The 27,814-nt window shown below is 50.9% G+C and overlaps 2 protein-coding genes across 4 annotated transcripts; one reads left to right on the top strand and one right to left on the bottom strand.

The window, feature by feature from the left end:
* Positions 1-699: 699 nt before the first annotated feature.
* On the bottom strand, positions 700-21,247 carry VPS16 (VPS16 core subunit of CORVET and HOPS complexes). 2 transcript variants are annotated; one of them, XM_047068218.1, is made up of 24 exons: positions 21,129-21,246; positions 7,433-7,521; positions 7,109-7,206; positions 6,899-7,027; positions 6,675-6,819; positions 6,434-6,549; positions 6,214-6,336; positions 6,029-6,084; positions 5,588-5,677; positions 5,387-5,481; positions 5,209-5,285; positions 4,625-4,756; positions 4,383-4,510; positions 4,212-4,247; positions 3,916-4,024; positions 3,613-3,747; positions 3,412-3,520; positions 3,223-3,320; positions 3,032-3,139; positions 2,638-2,715; positions 2,049-2,218; positions 1,870-1,966; positions 1,101-1,204; positions 700-987 (listed from the first exon to the last, which is right to left on the bottom strand). In XM_047068218.1, exons 1-24 carry the CDS (start codon positions 21,179-21,181, stop codon positions 843-845), a joined length of 2,520 nt encoding a protein of 839 aa, XP_046924174.1. In that variant the 5' UTR covers positions 21,182-21,246; the 3' UTR covers positions 700-842. The 2 variants fall into 2 exon arrangements, with proteins under 2 accessions (XP_046924174.1, XP_046924175.1); XM_047068219.1 differs by having other exon boundaries at positions 849-987; positions 1,124-1,204; positions 21,129-21,247.
* On the top strand, positions 20,925-26,681 carry PCED1A (PC-esterase domain containing 1A). Of its 2 annotated transcripts, none has more exons than XM_047068222.1 (8): positions 20,925-21,089; positions 22,037-22,181; positions 22,916-22,995; positions 23,160-23,398; positions 23,501-23,651; positions 23,770-24,016; positions 25,675-25,950; positions 26,293-26,681. In XM_047068222.1, the coding sequence occupies exons 2-8, from the start codon at positions 22,058-22,060 to the stop codon at positions 26,538-26,540; spliced, it is 1,365 nt and encodes a 454-aa protein (XP_046924178.1). In that variant the 5' UTR covers positions 20,925-21,089; positions 22,037-22,057; the 3' UTR covers positions 26,541-26,681. The 2 variants fall into 2 exon arrangements, with proteins under 2 accessions (XP_046924178.1, XP_046924176.1); XM_047068220.1 differs by lacking the exon at positions 20,925-21,089 and adding an exon at positions 21,289-21,744.
* The last annotated feature ends 1,133 nt before the right edge of the window (positions 26,682-27,814 follow it).

Raw genomic sequence — 27,814 nt, 5'->3', positions numbered from 1 at the left:
CTTCCTTGGCAGAATTGAGATCTTCCGTCCTTTTCTCTTCAGCCCAGAGACCACTCAGGAGTTGCTCACCACGGGGAGGTGGGCAGGTTTGTGGAAGCTTCTCCTCTAACCCTTGAACACACCGGCCACACGCTTATCAGTCCTCCAACCCTTACTGTAGTGCAGACGGGGGCCTTGCCTCAGACTCCTCTGCTCAGAGGGACTGATTTTAGTCATCCTTCCTCTGTCACCACAATAGCCAAGGAGAAGCCCTGAGACCCCCAAAAGCACAACCTGGTTTCAGATCCCAGTTTTGCCACATACTCACTGTTACCAAACCTCCTCGGTCTGCAATTTCCTCTTCTGTAAAAGGGGGTGATGTTACCTATCTCATAGGGCGGTCTTGTGGAATAAAGGAAATAGCAATGTTGAAGTGTTTGGCATGGTTCTTATGTGTATGTGTATAATGCTTTTCAGTGTGGCTCTTGATGAGCTACTGCTTGAGTTTTGCACAGTCCCCTGTAAGCTTCCTAAGGGCTGTGAGCTTGAGGGGGGCTTCCTTCTGTAACAGTGGAGAGGGGCAAGTCTCTTGTAAATGTTGCTGAGCAGCTCCCCCTTCAGCCCCAAAATAATCAAACACATAGAGTTCTGCTGAGGCACCTGGATGGTTCTGCTTCCAGCATGCTTTTGCTTAGGCTGGACTGCATATGACAAGCACTCTAAAATGTCCCAACTTTATTTACATCCAGACCCCTGGCTCCGACCCCACCCCAGCTCCTCAGCTTAGCTCTGGGGGAGAAGCTGGATGCGCAGTGACGCTTCGGCCAAGGCTACAGCTCAAGGAGATGTGTGGGGTGAGCCCCTCACTTCTTCTGGGCTTGTGCCCTAGCCCGCTGAATTTTGTCAGCCGTGGCCCCATCTGTGGCTCCAGTGCAGTGGGATAATACAAGGCTCAGCTCTGCTTCATTCCTGTGCTCGATGGCCACATCTGCGGCCTGAGCCACATCCCTGTGGTTGTGAGGAGAGGAGATGGTGTCAGTCTGCCCAAGGGCACAAACCATGCCCCTCATCAGCCCACTGGCTCAGCCACCCAGCACCCACAGGGCTCTCAGATGACACACCCAACGAGAAGCAAGGCCTTGACCTTCTGCTCCGGACCCACACGGGAGGCATACTTCTTGGCCTCATATTTGTTGTGTTGCTTCATGCAGATCTCAACAAAGGGCTTAAGAGAGGAAGGGGTGGAAGGAGAAGGTATGTCAGATCCTCTCTCTTATGAGCAAAAGTCCAAAGGGCACACTGCCCCTATGCATTTCATATATCCTTCAGTACATATAACCCCATCCCACCCCCTCCCTGACATGTGCAACAGTTGTGATCTCAACATTCTCAGGGCAGAAACCACCTAAACCACAGATCTGTTAGTGCCTTGAGGCTCCACCATCTGCTGCCACCCTCTCACAATAGAAGTCTCTTGACTTCTCGGGGCCTGTGTTTTCTCTCATGGCTGCCCTTATCCCACCTACTGATCCACCTGCCACAGAAAACAAACCTCCTCGGTGTCCTCCAACTGCCTCCCACACATGCCCTCCCAGTGCCCCTCCACCCCCTACTCAAACAAGACCTTCCCCTTTAGTCACATGGTGTGGGCTGTGGGCCTCCTTGGAGAAACCAGCTCATTCCTTCTCTCACCAACATCTGCGGCCTAACTCAGCCTGCTCTCCCACAGATCTGGCCCACAAGTGTGCAGACACGGGAAGCACCTGCTAACTACGTGGGACAGCTGAACAGATGCATGAATGGGCCATCTGCCTGCCTATCTCTGGGCCTGGTTCTCTCCCCAGGACTACCCTGCCTGAAGGTGGGGCACAGGGACGGCCCGTGTCTCACCAGGTAGCCAATGGGTGATTTCTTGCTCTTTGAAAACTTCTCTAGCTCCTCCCAGTCTTCCAGATCGGCCAGGGCAGTCAGCTTCAGCCACCAGAGCCTGCGGGGAAGCTGGGCTTGAAGGTATCGCAGGATGGGCAGGTGGTCCCAGGACCCATCTGCAGCCGGCTGCCCTAACCCACCTCTTGTCAGGAATGCGGAAGTCACGTGCCAGCTGCTCTGCGCGCTTGTTGTGGCCTCCAAGGATGAGGGTAGTGACCGTGTCGTGTAGAGACAAGTCCAGGAACCGGCCCCCCAACTCATCTTCTAGGCGTCGCTGCAGCCGTAGGAGCCTCATTTGATCCTCTGTGGCCTGGGATGGAGATGAGGCAGGATGGGGATGACAGGGACAAGGAGGAAAGACCGGGAGAGGAGGAGAGGGGGTTCTTAGAAAAGAGGAATGAGGGGAGCCTGGGTGGCTCAGTTGGTTAGGCATCCGACTCATGATTTTGGTTCAGCTCATGATCTCACAGTTCAGAGGCTGAGCCCTGCATCAGCCTCTGTGCTGGCAGTGCGGAGCCTGCTGGGGATTCTCTGTTTCTCTCTCTGCCCCTCCCCTGCTGGCACAGGCTCCCCCTCTCCCTCTCCCTCTGAAAAAGAAAGAAAGAAAGAGAGAGAGAGAGAGAGAGAGAGAGAGGGAAAGGAAGAAAGGAAGAAAGGAAGAAAGGAAGAAAGGAAGAAAGGAAGAAAGGAAGAAAGAAAGAAAGAAAGAAAGAAGAAAGTAAGCCAAACCTTGGCTGCGAACTCGTTCTTGGCTTTGTAGAAGGCGTCAGCTGCTGTCTGCAAAGCTGCAACCCGCCCCTCGATACGCTACAGCCACAAGAAGGGAAGCCTGAGCTCACAGCACAAAGGAAATCAGCCATCCTCATTTGGGGTACACTTCTCTCCCCGGTCCCTGTGCTCAGGGTTGCCAGGGCCAGCCTTACCCTCTGGGTGCACCACTCCGGTGTCCCCAGGGGGTAGGCTAGCTCCTCTGGGACCAACCACCATCCTGGCCTCACGTCTTCCCAGAATCTCCCGCAGCAGAAGGACCAGATGGGGCATGTACCAGGAGGCCTAGATCCCTGGAGAAGGAACCTGACCGACAGCCCAGCCCACGGGCCCCACCCGGCTGTGGACCTCAGACCTCCTCTGCAGCATAACTGGCTCTGATGTGGAAGCTGCCCAGCTCCTGGTGGTTGTCATCCTGATTGTAGAGGTCCTTCAGCGTCTCTAGCTCCTGATGTTTACAGAACTGGGGCCATGGACAGGCAGGCAGTCAGCAAGGCCAACTCAGGGGCTCAGGAGGCTCCAGCCCCATCCCTGCCCAGGGCGCACCTGTCGGTACAAACTCAGGGCCATGGGCTGGTTCCGAAGAGTCATGAAAAAATCTCCTCGATTTAGCTCATTCTTCAGGTGCAGCAACACCGTGAACACTAAAAGACAATAAGGTGATGTAGGGACTCCAGCCTGGCCCCTTGCTTAGCCCAGGGGCCCCAGCCTGGCCCTCCTCCAAACCCTGCTCACCCAGATCAGTGTCCCCACTCTCAATGGCCTTGCTCAGCGCCAGTTTGCTCCTCTTCATCTTTAGGAGAAGGGGTACCTGCTCCCCAGAGCGTGGCTCATACTCCAGCAGCTGTGGGGTGGGGAGAAAGGCACAGAGAGGAGCTGGCCTGGTGGCCTCTAATACCAATGTCAGAGCATCTGGACAGGGCTGGGCGCCCACACCTTGATGGCCAGCTCTGTGCGGCCACAGCCATAGGCCCTCGCAGCAATGTCAGAGTAAGAGACGCCAGGCGTATCCCCCAGCTTCTGGTTAATGGCCCGAGCAACATCCTCGTCGGACACGTCCTTCTGTTGCACCTGCAGATAGAGGGAGTGGTCACACACACCTAGATCTCACCCTTCACCCTACACCCCCACTTGCCCTCTATCACGATCTACCCCTTCAGCTCTACACTTCATATTTCCTATACCTCACCAGGGCCTGGAATCCCCTAAATGCCCTTGAACCCCACCCTATATCCTCACCTTGTAGCAGGCCCAATGGGCCAGGATCCTGCTGACGCCCTGCACTTCAGGAAGGCGCAGGTACTCACAAATCTGGATCGCCAGGGGGTAAAGCCTCCGCAACACAAGCCTGGCAGGCGAGGGGGTAAAGGGTACAAGAGTGAGGTGGGATAGAGAGGGCAGCCTGACCCCAGCCTGTAACAGGCCTCCCAGATCCCAGAGAAACGGGTGAGGAACAGTGACCACAAGAACCCAGCAGGGGCTGTGACGCCTGCCCACGTACAGCCCTCCTCCCAGAACCCTGGGGTTTGCTGTACCTGTCCAGCAGCACCTGGATGGTGAGCTGCTTATATCTGTAAATTACTTGGTTAAGGATCCAGCTGGGGGATAAGCCCTATTTGCCAAGGACTTTCAGGAAGCATCTTCAGTCCCTCCCCTTCGCCTACCACCACTGGCTGTAAACATCCTTGTAGCTGGCCTGAGGATACTGGCTATAAGTGAGGGGGATCCCGATGTGATAATCCCGAATGGCATTGAGCACACGCAGGTCCTGACACATGCGCACAAAGCTGTCAGGTGGAAATCTGTCGAGGAAACACTTCCCAAAGGAGGCCGCCTGAGAAGAGCCAGAGGTCAAGAGATCTTACCCCCACCCCACACACACACCCCTCCTGCCAGCACACCCCCTGCCCAGCACGAGCCCCCCAGCAGCCCCGCTGTGCAGGCCAACCCTGAGCAGGCTCTTCTGCATGTCTGGCCGGTGCTCATGTCCCGCGGCCTCGATGCACTGCTGCACGGCCTGGGTCAGCTGCCCCAGCTCCTGGATCTCCCGTAGGTACTCATCTGCCTTCTGGCTCTCTTTCTGGGGGTGGGGGAAGGGTACCAGGGATGGAGTGCCATGACAGAGAATACCCCGTGTCTGGTCCCCCGTCCCTCTGGACTGTGCTTCACATGGGCTGGTTTGGAGGGGCTGCAGAGGCCAAAGCCCAAACCCCTTCAGCCCGCAGTCCACCTGAGGTGCCCATACCTCCCTCCCGTATCAGCCCACAACTGCCAGCGAGGGGCCCGGATAGTAACCCTGACTTGTGCCTGGGCTGAGGTGAGTAAGGGCTCCCTGCGCCTCCCCATCACCACACGGAGGACACTTCAGTGCACCTGAGCCGACTCTCTCCAGCCCAGTGTCCAGCCTGGACTCTTCTCTTGACAAGTGGCACCTGGCTGAGTCCACCATGCCCAGCCAGGGGCACAGGGCTGAGCCAATTAAGAAAGGAGAGGAGAACATCCTGGGGCCCAGGGAGAAGCCCAGGGCTTTACCTCATACTCTTTCTGGGCCTCCAACAATAGCGCTCCAGGGGCCATCGAGGCAATTTTGAAGATCTCCTCGCTGGCCACTAGGGGAGGGAGATGGTGCGGGTTAGTGGGGCAGGGAATCCTCAGCACTCGATGACCTGATCCTACCCTGGGTCACATGGTGCCCTTGTGAGGGCCTCACCTGGAACCTCATGTAGGAACTCGTGGGTGCTACGAGAGAAGATGCGGACCCCATCCAGCTCAGGAACCAAATAGGAGTCTTCGTCCAGCACAAACCTGAGCTTGGTCAAGGTTCCCAAGAGCATCCAGAAATGGGGCGAGGCAGGTGAACCTCCCTCTCCTTCCCTCCCACCCCCGTCCCCAGGCAGTCCTCCAAGGATACTGGATGCTCTCGGGCGCATCACCCACCACCATTAGCCGCCTCTCCCAGGCCACCACAACGGCCCTCTCTTTGCTGCGAGGGCGGCTGCACCTGTGGGCAGCATCACGCACATCTGGGACACACAGGACACCGCCAGCCAGCACAGCCACATCTCCCATTCTCCCACATCACTGCTTACACCACTTTGCCTTGGTAGAGCCCTGCACATACGTGCTACCCCTTATCCCGTTCTCTGATTGACATCTGCTTCCCTCTCCCCCTGTGCTGTCAGCTCCCAGGGGCATCTGGGGCCCACAGCGGGGGCAGGGGTTTCCCTCAAGTATGCAGTGGCAGAGAAGACAAGATGCAAGCTCCACCTGGCATGGCCAGTGGACAGGATGAATCCAGGTGTTTCAGGAAACGAGGCTGTGCCCACCCCCAGCATAACACCCCCATCCTCACCAGACCATCTGCTTCGGGGGGGCCCGGATGTTACAGTTGAACTCACACAGCTTCTCCTGAAAGGGCACAGGGAACACCATGGCCTTGTCTCAGTAGTTACCAGTCTGGTTAAAAAGCCCCACCCCTGCCCCTAACAGATCGCTCCTGGACAAGGCACGGTGCCCCGTGTCATCCCAGGATCACACCTTGAGTGATGCTGTCCCCATCCAGATGTAGCCTGTGTCCGTGAAGAGTGCCAGGTGTCGGTAGGTGAAGGAGACGGCCATCTGCAGGAAGCTGCTCACTCCTGGCGCCAGGCCAAAAGGTGTCTGGGGCAGGCCGGGGGGGACACCAGATGTTGATTTCTCCGAGCTTCCCTACTGCCTCCCTCACCCCTTCCATTTCACTCCAACCCGGGGCCCTCACCACTGCAGAGCAGGCAGACTGGTCCAGGAGGTAAAGATCAGGCCCCACAGCCAGAAGAATGTGTGCAACTCGGTCCTGGCAGAGGGCGGTCCAGCACGTAGGTGCACCCTGCAGACCTGTGGCCGGGGAAGAGGACGGCTTCAGGATGACCAGAGCCCATAGCCTCCGCCTCCGTTGGCCCCACAGTCTGGAGGCACATCTGTGGGCACTGAATGGCTGTCTCGGGGATGTCAGGGCTCACCTGGCACCTCTGGCATCCGGCGGAGTTTGAGGTCACTGACATTGGCACTGAGAGTAAAGCGGTGGGCCCCGGTGAGGATGGCCACCCCTGAACCAAACTCAGTATGGAAGATCCGGGCGTCCAGAACCCGGTTCTGGAGCACCTCCTGGGGAGAGGGGCCGAGGGTTGAGGGGGCCACAGAGTCATGGACTGCATCCCTTTCCCCAGCCCCCTGTGGCCCCTACATTGCCCATGCTGAAGTGTCTCCGGAAGTCACCGTGAAGCCCATACACCAGCACTCCACCATCCTCCTGCACGCAGAGCAGCTCCTCTTCAGCTGACCAGCCTAGGGACACCACGGGCCCACTCTTCCACTGCAGAGGAGAGGGAGGTTCCTGAGGCTGTCCTTGGGGCACGGACCCAGCCGAGCCCCAAGGTGGGTCAGGCATGCTCACCAGCAGACTGGCCAGAGGCAGGCCGGAAGCAGAATAGATCTCAAGCACTGGCCGTACGCTGGCAGCCTTCTCCTTCCGCCACGGGTTCCTCAACAGTGCTGTCGTTTACGAAGAGATTTTCTGTCCAGGTCCCCAGGCCCACCCCATATGAAGCAGGCTTCAGGAGAACCACAATTTAAAGCATCTCAGTAGGGGGTGAGAGGTGGGGGGGAATCGGAGTGGCACACATCAGCAAGAACCACCCGACAGCAAGGCCCCCGAGAATCATGGACCTTGAGTCCACCCTATTGTCCCGGAGCAGGCAGTGGCAGACGGGTGACATACCAATGGGGCCCCCGTAGGGCGCAGCAGCTACCAGGCAATCCCTGAGTTCCTCCTTCAGGTCCCAGTCCATGCTGTACAGCTCATATTTCCTGCCCGTGCAGAGGCAAGCAGAGATTAGCCTCCTCATGACCCTGCCTCCAGATGGGAGTGAGCCCCAGAAGAACCCCTAAAACCTCCATTTGCCCTTCACAAGGCAGTCAAGGCCCCCCACAGGTGGGAGAGGGTGATGATCAGAAACATCTAGGGCCGCTGACCACTAGTTGCGTAGGGACGGCAGGTGAGGGAGCAGACGGTGCTGGCAGTGCAGGATGTGGTTCTCCTGTCCGAGGATGGCAGGAGCTCCTGGCACAGGAGGCCGGCTGTGCAGCCAATATCCAGGTAGGACTAGGTAGGTACAAACTAAGGTAGGGCCAGGGTGGGGTGGGCTGGCTTTGGGCCTGCATCAGCAGGAAATAAGACCCTCTGAGAGGGTCTCTCAGGGCAGGCAGACTTTCCTCTATGCCTGGTTCTTAACACCAAATCAGGTTGTGGGCTTTATAGCCAGGGGTCCAGCTCAACACTTGCTGATAATGAACTCTGTTTTAGAGGCATTGAGTTAGCAGTGGCTGAGAGAAATCCAAGAAGAGCTCTTTGGTGAGTCCAGAGCTGGGGACAGAGTCCTGGGTAGATGTCAATCTCTGAACGCTCAGCTTATGCAAAGTAACAAAAATCAGAAGCCCGCATGAGATGGCTGCAATCTGAGACATGTGGATCTCCAAGAGAGTGCACACTGTGTGAAGACAGCGTGGGACACCTGACACATGCCGTCATTTGATGGCTCAAGGTGGAGACAAGGGGACAAAGAAGGAACGGGCACTATCCCAGAAAACCAAGAGAAAGCAGTAATTAAGGGGAGTGTTTCCTCCAGTATCATTTCAGGAGTCGTCCTGATAAGAATCAGAAAGATGCCTACCATTACCTTCTATTTGACATTCTTTTGGGGGTTCTAGCCAAAATAATTTAAGAAAAAAAAGAGAGAAGTTTTTATTTTGGAGAAGGAGTGAGTTTGCTCTATTCACAAATAATGTGATTGTCTACTTAGAAAATCCAAAGCAGGACGCTTGGGTGGCTCAGTTGGTTAAGCATCTGACTTCGGCTCAGGTCATGATCTCCCAGTTCATGAGTTCGAGTCCTGCATCAGATGACTCAAGCTCCGCTTCAGGTGAACACAAGCCCCACCTCGGGTAAAAAACGAGCCCGGCTTCGGGTGAGTCACGCTTCTCTCTCTCTTCCAGCCCCCCTGTCTCTCTCTGCCCCTCATGGGATTCTCTCTCTCTCTCTCTCTCTCTCTCTCTCTCTCTCTCTGCCCCTCAATCACTTGTGCCCTCTCTCTCTCAAAAAGAAAGAAAGAAAGAAAGAAAGAAAGAAAGAAAGAAAGAAAGAAAGAAAGAAAGAAAATCCAAAGCAGTCTATGGGAGAATGAACAAAAGAGCTCAGTACGGCAATCAACAAAAACTTACATATTTTCTATACCAATAACTTTTCTATACCATAGCAAGAATCAATTAGAAATATAACTCTAAAAGATCCTAATCATGACAGCAATAAAATGACGATAGGCAAGAATAAACCTAACAAACATTTTTACAAAATAAAATCATAGCAGGGGGAAAAGAGAGGCAAACCAGGAAATAATACTCCTAACTACAGAGGACAAATTTAGGGTTACTGGAGGGGAGGTGGGCAGGGGGATGGGTTAAATAGGTGGTGGGCATTACAGAGGCCACGTCTGTGATGAGCACCAGGTGTTGTGTGTAAGTGATCAATCACTAAATTCTACATCTGAAACTAACATTACACTGTATGTTAATGAACTGTAATTTAAATAAAAATTTGAAAGAACAAAATTCAAAGGACACAGAAGACATGAAGAAACATCCCAAAATGATCTATGAGTACACAAGAATTCCAATAAAAATTCTCCCAATTGGTGGGGGGGGGGGTACTAGAAGAGCAAACTGATTCCAAAACTCATTTGCAGAAAAAAAAAATATCTTAAACAGAAAACGTTGGAAAATATCTAAAAATATTTTGAAAATAAAACAACAGACATACACCAAATATCAAATACAGTATATAAAACTAAAGTTGATTAAAACTGTTGTTTTGGCACAGGAATAAGCAAATAGATTGATGGAAGAGAAAAGAGTCCAGAAAAAGAACTGGGAATTGAGCATTACTAGCATTACTAGAGATGGCATTTCAAATTGTTGCAAATTGATACTTGAAATGAGACAATGGGCCATATGGAAAGAATTTCCATGAACGCTATTTCATTACTTAATCTCTACAATAAAATATTTTCCAGATGGAATTCAAACTTTGAATGTTAAAAAAAAATAAAGCCGTATCAGAACATATCTTGGCTATTTTCACATTCTCAAAATAGAAACAATTTCTAAGCATGATACATAACCCAGAAGTCACAAAAAAAGAACAAATGAGTCTAAATAAAAATGGACTTCTGTAAAGGGGTAAATGGATTTCTATATAAAAAGGGGTAAAACAATACATGTGCTTTGTATTTGCTTCCATTTGAAAAAAAAGATTCTGGAAAGATTTCTAAGAATCTAGTAACTGGTTACTGGTAGGTGATGGGGTGGAATCCAGTTGAATAGGGACAGGGATGGGAAAGGGACTTTGAGTTTTTAAATCACTTGAATGGTTATTTATTAAAATGATTAACATTAAAAAACTTTCATAGATTTAAAAAAATCCACTGAAGACAAACTATGAAGACAAACAACGATAAGGGATTTTCGAAAATGTCTGTGACACATGTGGAAAAGAGGTACTTTTCTTAAAAATACAAAAGGCTCTGAGTCATTTTCAAAAATGAACATAAAACCAAAAGAAAATAAAAATGGTCAAGAGCTATAATCATACTATTTTATGTGAAAATATTTAAAAACTAAACACAAAAACCTTGAGAAAATATGAGCTAATATTTTTATAATGTGAACTATGGCAAAGTCTTTCAGAGCAAGACAGAAAACCTAGAAATTATCAAGGGAAAAAATGATAGATTTTATTACATAAAAATTAAAATTCTGTATATTGGGTGGCTCAGTCGGTTAAGCATCCGACTTCAACTCAGGTCATGATCTCACGGTTCGTGGGTTCGAGCCTCACGTCGGGCTCTGTGCTGACAGCTCAGAGCCTGGAGCCTGTTTTGGATTCTGTGTCTCCCTCTCTCTCTGCCCCTCTTCAGCTCACACACTCTCTCTCTCTTAAAAAAAATAAAATAAACTTAAAAAAAATTCTGTATATTAAAAATATGTAAGAGTCAAGTGACCTTTTAGTTCTCCCCCAAATCCTAGAAAAACCCCCTTCAGTACAGTGCCGGTTAAATAAACTATGGGATGCCCATTCTGGGGAATATTATGTGGCCATTAATAAGCTGAGTCTGTGTACTGACATGAATGATTTCTAGATGTCCTGTTAAATACCAACAAAAGGTGCAGCTCAGTAGGAACCATGTTAACCCATTTCTTTTATACAAAAACTGAGCACATACTTTTGACAAGCATATTTACATATAATTACATGTAGGTGTGTAAACACATGGAAAAATGCTCAGAAACATGGAGCTGAATTCAGCCAGAGATAGTGGGTACCTGTGGGGGGGGGTGGTGAATGAAGGAGGGATGTTGGGGGACTGCCAACTTTTAGACTTTTGCTTATTTGAATTTTTGATAACCCATGTGCATTTTTTGACATTTTGTTACTAAAATCATTCCATGAAAATCTGATGGGAAAATAGATGTTCACACAGACCTACCACGCCAGTTATCAATTTATTGCCACTTAGCTCCCAAATCACCCTCCGACACTGTTCTGTGAGAACAGACAGCGTGTCTTTATGCATTTCTCCTCCACAGTGTGATCTTAACCTTTCTCAGTAGAGGGCGCTTGGAGGGATGCGGAACGGGCTCTCCTGACTGCTTCCAGTTGGAGTTCACCCGGAATCACCTTCCCGTGGCTCCCTGGTCCAGACACCACACTTCTAGACTCCTGCCCATACCAGGCTCTACTTCCTCTGCTGCCAAGATGCCTGCCTGTCCACTGGCTACCCTGCCTGTGCCCTTGGGTTTCCACTGACCCCCTCCGCACACCTGTGCACCCAACCACTGCTTGTGGCTCAGCTTACAGACACCATGTGCTCCCGGGTGCCTCTCTGCACCATTACCACCATTCCATTCCATGCCCACCCCCTTGGCCACCAGCCGCAGCTCGCCTGTGTCCCCCTACCTTCTGAACTCCAGAGGGCTGCTTCTTGCTTGCCCAGCAACCGGGGACCAGCTCTGGTCCGGGCAAACCAGTGAACTTTACTCTCCAGTGAGCTGCAATTTTTATTTTCTCCAGCAAGATCTGAATTCCAGCCTGGGGAGGGGATTCCCTTCCAAGTTTGTCATTCGTTGGGTACTCTCCCTCAGCCCTGGCTGATTCACACAAAACTTTCTTTTACCTTATACTTACTCTTTTATCAGTTTAATAATTCTTCATGTTTATTAAACTCTCTCAGTTTAAGTCTCCCAACTGGACCCAAACTGCTATAAACCTGGTGCAGGGAGTGGTGGCAGAAGACAGACTCCTAAAGATGCGATTTGGGGATTGGTTTGGTTGTGTGCTTGGGCTTGAGGGCAGTGCTGAGCTCCCCGGCAAAGGGAAACAAATGCTAGTCACCTACTGCATGAAGTGGCACCACAATTAATCAAGCCTGCGGTTTACTGTGGTGAAATGCCAAGTCAAACATGCACCTTGGGGTGACTTCTGGGCCCGAATGTATGGCAGTAATGGTGATTGTAAGGGCTGGGGATTGGGACAGATTATTTTGAGTGCACTTGGACATTTACAAAGAGAAAACGACAAGTTTGCGCTCATTAACTTTCAGCTCAAGTCATGGTCTGAGAAGCAGAAAGCTTCCATTACAGCCCTAACAGAATCTCTTCTTTGTTGTGGCCACACAGCCTCTTACTGCTAAAAATCAAACACAAAATTTAATTGTGTGGGTTGTTAAATCATCAACATACCATTTCTCGTGTGAGAATTAATGGCTCTTATGAGGAAAAGAATTGGATCCTGAAACCTGCAAACAATGGAAGTAGGATGCCTCCCTGTGTCCAAGGAGACTAGCCTTTGGCTGCTTGAAAACCCTATGATAACCTCACTTGGGGTAGATGTCTTGGGAGCCTCCCTACCCAAGGCTGACCTGGCCTAACACTACTGTTGAGTGGCTAACCTCTCTGCCAATAGCAGAGACTAATATCTGATCCCAATATGGCACCATTCCTGGGGGGACCAGCCTGCAAGCGGCTTATGTATGACTTTGCAAGGGAGGGGGTGGCCATCAGCAGCTGAACCCACTGGTCAATCAACTTCCCTCAGAGTGGGCAATCCGATGTAATGATGCCTCCAGATTTCATGCAGCATAAACACCACAGCATCACCCATGAAATGTTTCTGTCCAAAATGTTCAACCTGAATCTATTCAAGCCTCTAGATCTACAACACAGTTTCAGGAAATTCAGACTACGATAGATTATACAGTTCAAGTTCAAAGGCACCACAAAGAAGTAATGGGACAAATCCAGATAAAACCAATGGTCTATTAAACAAGTCAATGTCATGAAAAACAAAAGGTAAGGGTGGGAGTGGGGATAACAATAGTCAAGTTTATGAAAGACTTAATTAAGACAGGTAAGCAAACGAGTAATTCTAGTTTAGGCCTTGATTTGAACTGATTATAAAAAGACACTTTGGGGGCACGTGGGTGGCTCAGTTGAGCATCCAACTTCGGCTCAGGTCATGATCTCGCAGTTTGTGAGTTTGAGCCCCATGTTGGGCTCTGTGCTGACGGCTAGGAGCCTGGAGCCTGCTTTGGATTCTGTGTCTCCCTCTCTCTCTGCTCCTCCCCTACTCACATTCTGTCTCTGTCTCTCTCAAAAATAAAATAAAAACATTAAAAAAAATTTTTTTAATAAAAAAAACATAAAAAGACACTTTGAAGACAATTGGGTAAGTCTGAGCAGGGACTGGTTGTTAGAGGATTTTAAATGTTAACTTTGTTAGGTGTGAAATAGTATTGCAGTTTCATAGAAAAGACTGCATTTTCGCAGGAAAAAAATTGTCATTTTTTTAAAAGTAATGCACATTGAAGTTATGTCTGTAATTTATTTTAAAATATAGCAGAAAAAGTATTTGATTGAAAAGATGTGCCTATGCATGCCTGGGGGGTTTAGTCAATTAAGTGTCTGACTTCAGCTCAGGTCATGATCTCACAGTTCATGAGTTTGAGCCCCGTGTCGGGTTCTGTGCTCACAGCGCAGAGCCTGGAGCCTATTTCAGATTCTGTGTCTCCGTCTATCTCTACCCCTTCCTTGCTCACACTGTCTGTCTGTCTCTCAAAAAAATGAATATTAAAAAGGGGTGAAGAGAAAATAGCAAACTGCTGATACTTATTGAAGCTAGGTGATGAGTACATGAAGATCCACTAAATTACTTTTACTACGTTTATGTATATTTGAACTTAAAAAAAAAAGTTTATTTATTTTGAGAGAGAGAGAGAGACAGCACAAGCATGGGAGAGGCGGAGAGAGGGAGGGAGACAGAATCCCAAGCAAGCTCCACCCTGCCACCATGGAGCTGAATGGGGGGCTTGAACCTACCAACCATGAGACCATGACCTGGGCCGAAACCAAGAGTTGGACGCTTAACTGCTAAGCTACTCAGGTGCCCATAAAATATTTAACTTCCAAATTGCTGAAGCAAATATTGTAACATAACAATTTTTAAGCCTAACTGATAGTACTGGGTGTTCATTCTACTATTCTACTTTGTTGAACACTTGAAAATGTTCACAGTAAAAGGTTAAGGTGTATTTCCGAGAGAAGTGAAGATTCATCTCTAACCAGTGTTCCAGGGAGTAAAGTTCAGATGAGGCCTGAGATCTGTCCGCTGAAGTGACAGAATGTCACTAAGAATAGGGTGGTCTGACCAGAGTGAATGGTCAGTGGGAAGAGAAAAAAACAGAACCAAATACAGATGGCAATCTTTAGACCTTTGGCTAGAGCGGCGAGAAGAAAGAAGGGGTGAGAAGGAGGGACCTGTGGAACGGGGGAGTTTATTTTTTGTCAGGATGGGGAGATACAGATCACATTTCTAGTACCCGCCCCAGAGATAATGGAGTAGGTTTGGCCACAGAAGCTCAATGTAGATGGCATCTCAGGTGACCTTGATGCAGGGGGTCCTGGACAACAGCTGGAGAAGCCCTGTGGCTGAGGGAGGGCATGGGTGGATGGTGCGTGGTTTCTGGGAAGGCAGGGAGACAGGCACATCTCCTCACTGGGTCAGGAAAGACAGCTGGCAGGTTTGGTAGGGGGAAGTCTTAGCCCTTCTATGTGACTTCGAGTTCTCTGGGAAGCACAAGGTGAAGTCAGCTGTTGGGCAGAGGGGCCAAGAAGACTATGATTTGCAATATTTCAAAATTATTTGAATTGTTGTGTAATCTTTTAAAAGGAAAAGCAGTGGAGCGCCTGGGTGGCTAAGCTGGTTGAGTGTCTGACTTCGGTTCAGGTCATGATCTCGCGGTCCGTGGGTTCGGGCCCCACGTCGGGCTCTGTGCTGACAGCTCAGAGCCTGCTTTGAATTCTCTCTCTCTCTCTCTCTCTCTCTCTCTCTCTCTCTGCTCCTCCCCTGCTCATGCTCTCTCTCAAAAAGAAATAAACATTAAAAAAAATTTTTTTTAAAGGAAAAGTAGAGCCCTTGTGATGAGTGTAGGCTGACCCCACATAAAAGGACTGTGAGGGCCCACTTGAGGCTGTGGGCACAATTTGCAGTAGTCCCACCCTGCCTGTCTGTGGCCTGCCTGGCAGCACTCAGTAGCCTGGGCGCGGGTAGAGATGGTGAGTGGCTGGTGCACTGGGAGGTGCCCCTGTGCCAGGCAGATGCAGCCAAAGGACAAAGAAACAAAGTTGTTGGGGAAAAGGCAAGAAACTGAAACGACTGACTATGGCTGCACTCCAAGCTGGACAGGGAGGGGCATGTGTATAGAAGAGGGCTCTGCACATGATACGAAGAGAACAGAGGGTTCCTGGGATGGGGAGCCCGATGAGGTTGAAGGACAGGTGTATTAGGAGGTATCGGAGTATAGTGAAGACAGGAGCTCATGGTCACAGAGGGAGCTGCCTGAATTGAATGTTTCAGAGGGAAAGCAGTTCTGGAAGAACACAGGCGCCAGGTAGAGGGTGGCTAACGTAGATAAAGTCACTTGAGAAGAACTCATGGAACTATGAAGCCTGGTGGCCACTTAAGTCACCCTGGAAGGTCGCAAGAGCTGGGATGTCCAGGAAGCTGTCCAATCAGTCAGTGGGGGGTGTGGTTCAGGAGGCTGGCGGCAGCACAGACCTAGCTGGGAAGAGGGCAGAGCCCCTCCACGGGGTACACGAATTAAGAGTCAGGGAGCGAAGAACAACAAAACATGGACCACCTCCCAAGGCTTTGAGGTGAAGAAGCCTTCTCAGGGACAGTCAGATGACTCAAGCTGTGCCTACAGGGTGGCATGGGGTATGGGTAGGCAAGGTAAAAGGCAGCAGGGAGAGCGGCTTCTCAGAAGAGCCGAGGGGTATGGACTTTTATAAGGACAGCCACAGCCTTAATGAGGAAGGCCAGTCCCATATTTCTCCTCTATTCCCGGGTTCCAGAAGTGGGAAATCTCAGCAGCAGTAAACAGACCCTGGATTCTAATACCAGGAAATCACTGAACCTAGCAGCTCTTGCAGCCTCAGTTCCAGCCCCCTCCAGGAAACACTGAAGAAATCCCTGTGGCTGTGCAGCTGAACTCCTGGGAAGTTCCCAGTTCCAAGCATGGTCTGCCACAGTGTGGGAAGAGCCCTTGTGTGAAAACAGATGATCTCCAGCCTTTGCCTCAAGGGTCCACGCGGGGCTACTGAACCACTGGGGAGGAAGGGGCACATCAAGTCTAGCCTTGGGGAACAATCTACTTATTCCAAAATCCTCAGGCCCGAAGGAGAGCCCACCATCACCCCTGAAATCCTTCGATTCCAATCTGCCTCAAAAATAAATACTACTAAAGAACTCTTGTACATTGTTGGAAATGTAAAATGGTGTAGCTGCCATGGAAAAATGTATGAGAATTCCTCCCAAAAAAATAAACAGGATTACATGTAATCCAGCAGTTCCATTCAGTATCCAAAAGAACTGAGAACAGTCTCGAAGGGATATTTGCACACACATGTTCCTAGCAGCGTTATTCACAACAGCCACGAGGTGGAAGTAACAGAAACAGAAACAGAAAACAGAATGGTGGCGGGGCGCCGACTTCAGCTCAGGTCATGATCTCACAGTTCGTGGGTTCGAGCCCCGCGTCGGGCTCTGTGCTGACAGTGCAGAGCCTGGAGCCTGTTTCAGATTCTGTGTCTCCCTCTCTCTCTGCCCCACCCGTTCATACTCTGTCTCTGTCTCAAGAATAAATAAACATTAAAAAAAAAAAAAAAAAAAGAAAAAAGAAACCAGAATGGTGGCTACCAGGGCTGGGGGAGGGGGAAAATGGGGAGTTATTGTTTAATGGTTATAGAGTTTCAATTTTGCAAGATGAAAAAGTTCTGGAGATTCATTGCACAACATGAATGTACTTACTACTACTGGAGTGTACCTTAGAATGGTTAAGGCAGGACATTTTATATTATGTATATTTAACCACAATTTTTAAAATCGTTTGTGTTTAGGGGCAGCTGGCTCAGTTGGTACAGCATGCGACCCTTGATCTCGGGGGCGTAAGTTCAAGCCCCACACTGGGTGTAGAAATTACTTAAAGACAAAATCTTAAAAGTTCATGTTTACATGTTCCACCCCCCCCATCCCCCGCAATCCTACTAAAATAGTCAAGCCCTTTTCTAAGAAGAGTTTTAGGAGAACATAATGTATCTTGCCTCCTTTCTCTTACCATAAGGGATGTTTCTAAAGTACCTGAGATAATGTGCCCCAAATCAAGTTAACCCTTTCCGCACAAAACTCACTCTTCCTTTCTCATTATCTTAAGCCAAAACCCCAATCATCCTCAATTCCTTGCTCTACCTCCTTCCTACTGAGTGCAACCTATCACAATCTCCTTTGATTTGGCCCCTAAATATCTGATGCATCCCCTTTTCTCCATTTCTACCATATTGCCACCATCAACTTCTCCCTCGTCTACTCCTCCAGCCCCCTCACCAGTCTCCCTTGCCTCCATATTTGCTTGTCCCTTCTAACTTGTCCTCCCTAATGCCTCTAGAAGTTACACACACACGCGCGCACACACACACACACACACACACACACCTGTGGCAATCTAGCAACACTGGCTCTCTGTTTAGACGATCGAGGGTGTCCTAGTCTTGCCTGCCTCAGGGCCTTTGTATATGCTCTTTTTCATCACAGTCCCTGCACTTACGTTTACTCATCCCCTGGATGGGGGAATTATATTCCCTTCAGAAAGTTTTCTTTACCTCTAACCTCTAGTCTATTCTATATACTCTCTTAGGACCCTATATCTCTTCTTTATGGTGATTATGATTAAACAAATACTAAGTCATTAATGGTTATCAACTATCTCTCCTGCTGGCTATAAGCTCCATGAGAGTAGACAGGGTCTGTCTTTTTATTGGTCACACTAAGACACTTTAGTGTCTTTTTATTTACACACGGCCTGGCAAAGGGTTGAGCAAAATTAATCAACGGGATCAATCCAAGTTTGGTTTTTAGGATAAAAATGGCTAAAATTCTGGAACTCCATAGGAACTAGTAACCATTCCCTCTCCTTGCATTCCCAAATTCAGTGAACTTTCCAAAACATTACTTCCAATGTAAAAGTATCCTATCCTGTAGAAAGGATTTGAAAGGCAATGTCTGCCACTTGTTTATCATTAATTCACTTACTGGAACATACCCTGGCATAAGGCTATGCACAAATATGAATAAAACCAAATAGTTGCATTTAAAACATTTCCACTCTGGGGGAGCCTGGGTGGTTCAGTCGGTTAAGCGTCCGACTTCAGCTCAGGTCATGATCTCACGGTCCGTGAGTTCGAGCCCCGCGTCGGGCTCTGGGCTGATGATGGCCCAGAGCCTGGAGCCTGCTTCTGATTGTGTCTCCCTCTCTCTCTGACCCTCCCCCGTTCATGCTCTGCCTCTCTCTGTCTCAAAAATAAATAAACGTTAAAAAAAAAAAATTTAAAACATTTCCACTCTGGGGGAGCCTGGCTGGTCAATTACAAGAGTATGCGACTCTTGACCTCAGGGTCATGAGTTGGAGCCCCACGTTGGGTGTAGAGGTTACTTAAGTAAACTTAAAAAAAAAAAATTTCCACTCTGGTGAAGCTAGAATATGCTGTTATATTTTCCTGTTAAAACAAGACAAAACAAAACAAAACAAAACAAAACAAAACAAAACAAAACAAAACAAAAGGAGTACCTGGGTGGCTTAGTCAGTTAAGCATCTGACTTTCGCTCAGCTCATCGTCTCAGGGTTTGTGAGTTTGAGCCCAGAGTGAGGCTCTGTGCTGACAGCTCAGAGCCTGGAGCCTGCTTCTGATTCTGTGTCTCCCTCTCTCTCTGCCCCTCCCCCACTCCCGCTCATGCTCCCGCTCTCTTTCTCTCAAAAATAAATAAACATAAAAAAAAAAAAACAACCCTATGCTTTAACACATTTAAAGGTTCTAAAAGACTGGATTCAAAGCCTGCCTCCACCGCTTACTGGCTGGGTAACCTGTCTACCTAATCTCTCTGCGTCTCAGTTTCCCCATCAGTAAGATGGGGCTAATGATAACTACCCCATGGGGTCATGAAACAAACAAGTTAATACATATCAGATACTTAACACAGTGTCTAGAACAGAGAATGGCTCAACATTCATTAGCAAAAGTCAAAGGCTTAGACCTTTACCCTTTCTGGCAGTACAGCACAAGGAAGGGGAGGCTAGCCAGACAGGTCATGTCTATGGCACATACTCAACAATTACATTCATTTAAAACTTTCCTGATGCATCAACAAGGCTAAGACTTTGTGTGATAAACAGGAGCTCTGTGGCAATGACGTCTTTTGTCTTCAGCATTCTCGGATTTAACAAACCTGTGTAGGCAATATGTATTTTCAAAACACACGTGTGTTTTCATACTTTTAAAAGGGTATGCTGTATGTGTAAACACTAAGTCGTATGGCTACTTCTGTCAAATGACATCCCTTCTCCACAAGAAAAAAAAACAGTTGAAATCATTGGTACTTCCTACTGACTTTACTGCTTCTTCATTAAGTTTCTGCATTTTTTCACATTGTATATGCATATTTACAAGAGATAATAATTATAAATAAACAACAAAAGCAACCGAGCTCTAAAAATTGCCACAAAGCATTTGTCTGTCTTGAAAGTGTTAAGAGCTAACATTTTGTGTTATCAAAAATTACGCTGAAAACTTTTAACATGTGAATAAAAATGGTATAGAGTTTCACTAACACAACAGGGTATTTTGTACTGAAATACGACCCCAGTGCAGTATCTTCTGACCTTTAGGTGCAATCAAAAGTATTCTTAAAACTTTATGGGATTACTACACAGCAGGCATTGTCCTAAAAATGCATTGGACATAAAGAGATAAACATAGTCTTGGTCCTCAAGGAACTTAGTTTATACCATAAGAAACCTATGTAAATATTGCTCTACTGTACCATTCATAACAGAAGTTAACACTGGGCCCTATGAAGCCCAAGAAAGTCAGCTGACTTAGGACTGGAAGAGCGACGGTTTCAGGAAGAAACCTTGAACCAAGTCCTGAAAGATGAGCAAGAATTCTCCGGTGAGATAAAGAGGGCAATGACAGTACCCACAGAAGGAACTGAAAGCTGGTGCAAACATCGGGAAGCCATGAAACATGGCGGTGTTTTGGGGTCCTGCAATTCTGTGCAACTCGAATACAAGACTTGGGTAGGAGAGGAGCAAATGGAGCTGGAGACAAACAGAGGCTGACTTACAGATGTTCCAATAGAAGAACTTTGTGTTTTAACCTACAGAGAAGGGACGCCATTGAAAAATCCTTATCAGGGTAATGATGCGACCGGTTTACACTTCATATCAATAGTTTAGGACTCTACGACTTCCAGGAGAGGGTTACCCCTAACTGAGGGTCCTCACTCGCGCTGCTCCTGAATTCACAAACGACTTGCCCCCTTCTCCCAGCCTGGGTTTGCTGTTACCCCGCCCGCCCGCCGTGCGATCCCGCCTCCCGCGGAGCGCCCCTGTAGTCTGACTTTGGCAGCACTTCGCCGCAGGAGACTAAACACTCGCTGTCACCCGCAGGCCGCCTCCCTCAACGTGATCTGAGCATCCTTCCGGAGGCTGACAGATCGGGGCTTCAGCGTTAGACGCTGCTCTACTTCTGTGACCGCCGTGCTTGCCTCAGTTTCCTTCCTGGATCTGGGGAAGGCCCGGCCCCTTGGCCATTAGGCGGCTGTGCGTTAAGTGGTGGACGCCGGGGGAGAGCCGGCGAGGGGCGGACCCCAGCGCCCACAGTGACGGGGGCGCGCGCCGCCGGCTCCGCCCGAAGACTCTAGTCGGCGGGCCAGCGGGGTAAGCCGGACCGCGCGCGGGAGGGCGGGGGGGTCTCACCGGTAAAAGGCAGAGTCCCCGAGCGGGTTCCAGTTCGCCGTGTAGCAGTCCATGGCTGGTGCAAGCGGCTGCTGGGCAGCGCAAAGGAGACACCCGCCGGGCGCGGGCTCCGGGCCGGCACTTCCGCTTCCGCCCGTCCGGGTCACGTGGTGAGGCTGCCGCCACGGCCATCACCACTGTGGGCAACTTGAGCTCGGCCGCCGCCGCGCCCCCGCCCACACCCGGGCCTCGTGCCCGCCCGGGTGGGCCCGGCCCTGGCTCCTGCTCTCCGCCGCGGCTACCCACGCCGCCTCCTTGTCCCCTCGGGCGCTGGGGGTCGCGCAGGGCGGGACATGGGTGACCGGAAGTGGAAGCTGTGAACGTCGCCGCCCGGGGCGCCGAAGCTCCAGGCGCCGTCGGGGCCGCCGCGACGCACGCATGGAGAGCGCTGGGCTCTGGGCTGCGCACCGACGGCTAACCGGGACGCACGGGTTCTGCCGGGCGCGGGCTGTGCAGAACCGACCGGCCTCTCGGGGCGCGGGAACATGAGGCTAGGCCCGGAGCCCTCAGTGGGCGAGGCGCGCGGTTTGCGGGCCTGCCCCGGTCGCCGGTGAACGGTGCAGAGCCCCGGGACTCGGTAATTGGCACGAACGGGCGCGCGCATGCGCGGGGCGGCGGCGGGCACGTGGCGGGGCTCAGGGCGGCGCCGCGCGGGAAGCGCCTCGGTGCCCAGGCCAGAGACCCCCTGACTCCCGTACCAAGTGTCACCGAGGCACGCGCCACCATGAGCCCCCCTCTGCCGCCACCACCTCTCCCCTGTAGCCCTGAGCAGCCCTGGAGGGGCCGGCGCAGCTCTCGTTTAGCGGGCCCTGGGCCCGACCTGTCCTGAGTCCCCACGCGCGCCGCGGCTTAGTGGCCTCTCCCCGCAGCCCGTCATTGGCAGCGGCAGCATGGTCTTCTGTCTGGACAACAAGCAGCCACGCCTCCCGCTGCGAAGCGCCATGGTCCACTTCCAGGCCTCAGAAGTCCAGCAGCTGCTACACAACAAGTTCGTGGTCATCTTGGGGGACTCAAGTGAGTGCCCTTCTAGGTTCACACTACCCAGCCTCGCACCTTCAGTCTGTTTCCTATGACTGGACCCATTGTCTCCATCCCAAATTTCTTTCTACCCTTATCCTGTTCCAGGCCAGTAGGTTTTCTTTTATTTTCCCACACACCATCCACAGGTGTCCCGACAGATGTAGCCTGTAAAATTTTTGACCCCGTCCTTGTTCAGCATTTTTTTTCCCTGATAGTCCCCCATGGGACTCCTTGTATGGGAGCAGTAGATTGTGTTGTCCGTCTCCTAGTCTCCTGGGACTACTTATCTCTGCCAGGTGATCTTGGGTCGCTGTGTACTAAGTTGAGGGTGGTGCGTGGCCAGAAGGCGGAGGTAATACAGGATTTTTTTTTTTTTTTAATTTTTGGGACAGAGAGAGACAGAGCATGAACGGGGGAGGGTCAGAGAGAGAGGGAGACACAGAATCGGAAACAGGCTCCAGGCTCTGAGCCATCAGCCTAGAGCCTGACGCGGGGCTCGAACTCACGGACCGCGAGATCGTGACCTGGCTGAAGTCGGACGCTTAACCGACTGCGCCACCCAGGCGCCCCAATACAGGATTTTTTTAACCTTACCTTTTCTACCTCTGTTAACACTCCACAGAGGTAGTGGTGGACAGCCCTAACCTTGGGAAGATGAGACCTGGACTTAGGAGGAGCTAGGGTGGGGCGAGGCCTGACTTAGCCTCAGGATCTCTGTCTCCCTGCAGTCCAGCGGTCTGTGTACAAGGACCTAGTGCTCTTGCTCCAGAGGGACTCCCTGCTCACAGCTGCTCAGCTGAAAGCCAAGGTGAGGGAAGCTCGATAGTCATGCCAGTGGTGGGTGGGCACAGACCCTGGCCTGGCAGGGTCTTCCTCCCTGGCCTGGGTCTGACCAGCTGGGTTGGGGGGGCACAGACCCTGGCCTGGCAGGGTCTTCCTCCCTGGCCTGGGTCTGACCAGCTGGGTTGGCAGGGGGAGCTGAGCTTTGAACAAGACCAACTGGTGGCTGGGGGTCAGCTGGGCGAACTGCACAACGGGACACAGTACCGGGAGGTCCGCCAGTTCTGCTCGGGTTCTGGCCACCACCTTGTGCGCTTCTACTTCCTCACACGCGTTTACTCCGAGTACCTCGAGGGTGTCCTGGAGGAGCTGACATACGGGCCTGCCCCGGACCTGGTGATCATCAACTCCTGCCTCTGGGATCTCTCCAGGTTGGGGCGGCGGGGAGAGGGAAATACTGGTTGGGGGTGGAGGTGTGGCTCAGAGGCTCTCCACCCTCTGCCCTCGCCCACCCTGCGTGTGCCGTCCAACAGGTATGGCCGCTGCTCAATGGAGAGCTACCGAGAGAACCTGGAGCGGGTGTTTGTGCGCATGGACCAGGTGTTGCCAGACTCTTGCCTGCTGGTGTGGAACATGGCAATGCCCTTGGGGGAGCGCGTCACTGGGGGTTTCCTTCTGCCAGAGGCAAGTGACCGGGGCCCTTCAGGTTGGGGGAGGAGGCAGCCGACTGGTAGATAGAAGGCCTTCCCTCCCCGACCCTGCTTCATTGTGTGGCTCTTAGATGCTACGCTTTCTTACTCAGCTCCAGCCCCTGGCAGGGTCTCTGCGGCGGGATGTGGTTGAAGGGAACTTCTACAGCGCAACGCTGGCCGGGGACCACTGCTTTGATGTCCTGGACCTCCACTTTCATTTCCGGCATGCGGTACAGCACCGTCACCGAGACGGTGTCCACTGGGACCAGCATGCCCACCGCCACCTCTCACACTTGCTTCTGACCCACGTGGCCGACGCCTGGGGTGTGGAGCTGCCCCAGCGTGACTATCCTTCTGGTGAGCCCTACCACAGGGGGTAGGATAGTGATGCAGAGGGGGTTCACAGAGCACAGGGCTCAGAAACAGAACAGGACAGAGGTACTCGGGGGGGAGTAGGGACCTCTTGAAGGACTGTTGTGGCCCCTGAGTGCTCTTCCTCATCCCGTGGGGAGAGTGAGATCACAGGAGCAACATCCTGATAGGAGCTTTGGTTCTGTACGGTCTAGCATGTAGAAATCTCTGTGTAGGTGAACGAGCTTATATAACCTTTGAGCATGTAAGGTAGCGGGTCAAAAGACCCCTATCCTACAGGTGAATAGGAAAGAAACGGGGGTGTTTCTAGCTAGGCATGGGGGTGGGGGGTGGAAAGACAAGTGGAGGAAGGGTAATCATGCAGTGTGGCAGAAGCAAAGAAGCCCCTCAGTTGGTGTCACCAGCCTCTCAGTTCCTGCCTGCTCTTCAAAGGGGGCATGGTGGCTGATGGTTTCCATGTCTGCGTTCCCCCTGGATCATGTCCTCAAAGAGCAAGGTTCCTGCTGTGTGGCCAGCTCATCCCTTTTGGCTCCAGCGTCTAGGACGATTGTGTACATAGCACCTACAGAATTGTGTTTGTTGAGTTGGGGGCACGAGTCATATTAGAAGGCTGTTTGTAGCAGCACTATAGGGTGTGAGGGCAGAGAGAGACCAGGAATGTCATAGAGGTGAACTTCTAGGACTTGGTAGCCAGGAGTTGGAGCCCTTGGGAGGTGAATTAGGAATTTGATTACATAATGGTTCAGTTTCCTTGTTTTTTAAATGAGAAGAACTAATCCTCAGCAAAGAGAGGGATGCTCTAAAGGTTGTAAGGCTAGTTTGTGGTGGCTCAGGTCTTCTGAACCCGGTTTGGAGCTCCAGAAATAGAAATGTGAAAAGGAAGAGTTGGGTGGGAGGATGTGATTGGTGAGTCTGGTGCAAGCAGACGTCTGAGGTGCTGGGGAAATGTGCAGTAGATCTGGAGTCAGCAGGGCCTGGCTGAGCGCATGAGTGTGGACCGTGAAAGGAGAGAGCAGATCAGGGGCCATGCTGTAGAAGGGAAGAGGGGCTGCTGGAGGAAACAAAAGGAAAAGAGAGCAGAGGCACTTTCAGGGAAGACAGAGTCTATTGGCTGTGTCACGTGACTGTCAGGAAAAGAGGAAGTGGTTGCTTGTAGTCAGAAAAGTGCTGAAGGTGTGGAGTTGGGTTAAGAGGCAGAAGCAATTGATGAGGGAATGGAAAATGGTCAAAATACCCCTTTTGGACATTTGGGAGGCATGGGACTGCTGGGACAGGAGAATGACAGGAAGAGCTCACGTTGTCCAGAAGGAAGACCTCTTAAGCTCATTTATTGTTCTGTGGGGAGAAGCTGGGAGAGGAAAAAGTTACAGACACAGGAGCTGGGCATACAAAGGAAGAAGGCTCTAGAGGGGAGCAGGAAGTCAGAGCAAAGGCAGATCTGTGACTTTGAGAAAGGTAAGGAAGAAGGACTGTACTCTGGACTTGGCCTGAAATGAGAGGGAATGAGGAAGACTGGGTAGGAAGCAGAGGGTGCTTTCACCTGGTGGCCCTGTTTTCCGAGAGGAGGGAAGAGAAGTGTGGACAGCCAGATTTCAGGGCGAACTGGCTCTCAGGCCTAAAACAAACAACCATCCCATTCCTAGACCCATGGATTAAGGACTGGCCAGAGCCGGATCATCCGTTCCAGGGGAGCCATGGGCAGCCCCCAGACTTCGGGGAGCAGCTGTGTTTGCCCCCACCCCAGCCTTCTCCTCTGCCCCCTCCCATACCTTTCCCCTACCCCATTCCTCAGCCCTCGCCGCCTCCCCTGTTTCCACCCCTGCCCCAGGACACCCCCTTTTTCCCAGGCCAGCCCTTCCCAGCCCATGAATTCTTCAGTTATAATTCAACAGAAGACTTCTCGATGTCACCCCACTTAGGTAGGTGCCTCCGTGGCCTCCCTTCACACCTCTCCCAGGTTCCCCACGCACCTTCCCCAGCCTAGCCTTTTGTGCCCAGGTGGGCTGAGGAGATGGGTAGCTCCTTGTGCCCCCAGGACTGGGTTCAGTCACTGCTGGATCTAGAACAGTGTCTGTAGACTCATTAATCCATTGATTGTCACAATTTGCTGGTTTGGAGGTAGGGGAAGTGGTATTGCCATTTTGCAGATGGGGAAACAAAAGCCTCAAGAAGCTCACCCTGGAGGATCAGAGCTGCCTGAAGGCAGAGCTGGCCTCACCTTGGCCACAAGCCCACTCTGATCATGACTGGTTCTTTTGTAGGATGTGGCCCTGGAGTGAACTTTGTGCCTGGCCCCCTGCCACCTCCAGTCCCTGGCCCTGTCCCCCATGGTCAGCACCGGGGCCCAGTGGTCCACCGGGGGATGCCACGCTGTGCTCCCAGCAGCCCCTATCATGTGCCGAGGATGGGGGGGCCCTGCAGACAGCGGCTCAGACACTCAGACAGACTGATCCACACAAACAAACTGGACAGACAGCCTCCTGCCCATTCGGGGACATGGCCTGGGTAGACTGGATCTTGGGCTGGGGCTGGATGTGCCGATGGCCCTGCAGGGCCTGCTTGCCACCCCCGGTGCTGGGTCAGGGTGTCTGTTATGCCTGACATTGTTCTTGTCCATTGCTGTCACTAAATAAAGGCGTGGAAGAACAGAGTGGCATCTTCCTGTGTGAGGGAATGGGTCTCCCAAACCATGATCTCAAGGGTTGGGGAGCTGCCTCTGGATCCTCTCCAACCTTGGACCTTTCACCTCTCACCTCATACTATTTAAAAATCATCGAATGCGTTCTTGCTATCTCACACACTCATTTCCACCCTTACCAGAACACAGGTGTGCTTAAAGATCCCGGAGGGGTCTCCTGTTGTCGGCTGCTCTTTGGGACTGGAAAATAACAAGGGCTGAGTTGCAATTGTCAATATTAGGAATTTTGGATGTGGCTAGTTCTCACCCATATTTCCCAGTCTTCATGCCTTCAGCATTCGTTTATTTCTGAGCGCATACACGTCCCTGAGTTATCTGCACAATTCTTGGCACAGAGTGGAACCACACTCATTAAGTGGTTCGAACTGTTAAACGAGAAGCTTCCAGACTCCAGTGGAAGGCTGATTAGAAATCCATTACTTAATAGACATATTGTGCAATGGGAGCAAACTGAACACAGACCAACTTCTTTGGTTGGGGGAAGGTGGCAGTAGAGGAGGAGCTGAGGGAGAATTCCAAGGTGTGTGTGTGGGGGGGAGGGGGGCGGTTAGAGGCTGTGCCAAACTCTGTAAGTTAAAGAGTACAGGGTTTCAGCCTCGACAAGTGGTGTTGACCCTAGGTTTGTGACTCCTAAGTATCAAGGGTGGAGTGTGGGCCATATGGTGACATGGGTGGGTGTCCCGGGTTTGGGGGATGGAGCATGACAGTAGGCTGACAGGTGGTGTAAGACAGGAGAAGAAGGTGATGGAGACCCGCTAAATCATCTTGAAGGAGAATTGGGTGGAAGAGAGAGACACAGATTTCTTGTATTGAGTTTCCACGCTTGTTATTAAAATTTTATCATGGCAAAGGAGATCGTATCTCACACAAAAGGAGACTAGAAAAGTGTTGGTCATTGATGACAATCAACTAAGTGCAAAAGAAAGGAAGCTATTAAGTTAGCCCGCTGGTGCTGGGGAAACTGGTACAGACAATGTGAGTTAATACGCTTTTGAGAGCAACCTTGACAGGGTAGTTGAGAATTGAAAGATACAAATAAACTTGGTTTTCTTTGGTATAGATGTAAGATGGAAGGGAACCTACTA

Source organism: Lynx rufus, unplaced genomic scaffold (assembly GCF_022079265.1).
Source record: "Lynx rufus isolate CCGP_SWC_20201006 ecotype Redwood Valley unplaced genomic scaffold, mLynRuf1.p SCAF_8, whole genome shotgun sequence".
Taxonomy (NCBI): domain Eukaryota; kingdom Metazoa; phylum Chordata; class Mammalia; order Carnivora; family Felidae; genus Lynx; species Lynx rufus.
Note: the sequence above shows the minus strand (reverse complement) of the source record. Positions and strands in the feature narration are given on the sequence as shown.

Coding starts and splice junctions, on each gene's coding strand:
- VPS16 (XM_047068218.1), bottom strand. CDS start 21,181: ATGGACTGCTACACGGCGAACTGGAACCCGCTCGGGGACTCTGCCTTT. Junction 6,820..6,898: donor GACACTTCAGCATGGGCAAT/GTAGGGGCCACA, acceptor CCCTCTCCCCAG/GAGGTGCTCCAGAACCGGGT. Junction 6,550..6,674: donor CCGGATGCCAGAGGTGCCAG/GTGAGCCCTGAC, acceptor CCCCGGCCACAG/GTCTGCAGGGTGCACCTACG.
- PCED1A (XM_047068222.1), top strand. CDS start 22,058: ATGGTCTTCTGTCTGGACAACAAGCAGCCACGCCTCCCGCTGCGAAGC. Junction 23,652..23,769: donor GGGGTTTCCTTCTGCCAGAG/GCAAGTGACCGG, acceptor TTTCTTACTCAG/CTCCAGCCCCTGGCAGGGTC. Junction 24,017..25,674: donor CCAGCGTGACTATCCTTCTG/GTGAGCCCTACC, acceptor TCCCATTCCTAG/ACCCATGGATTAAGGACTGG.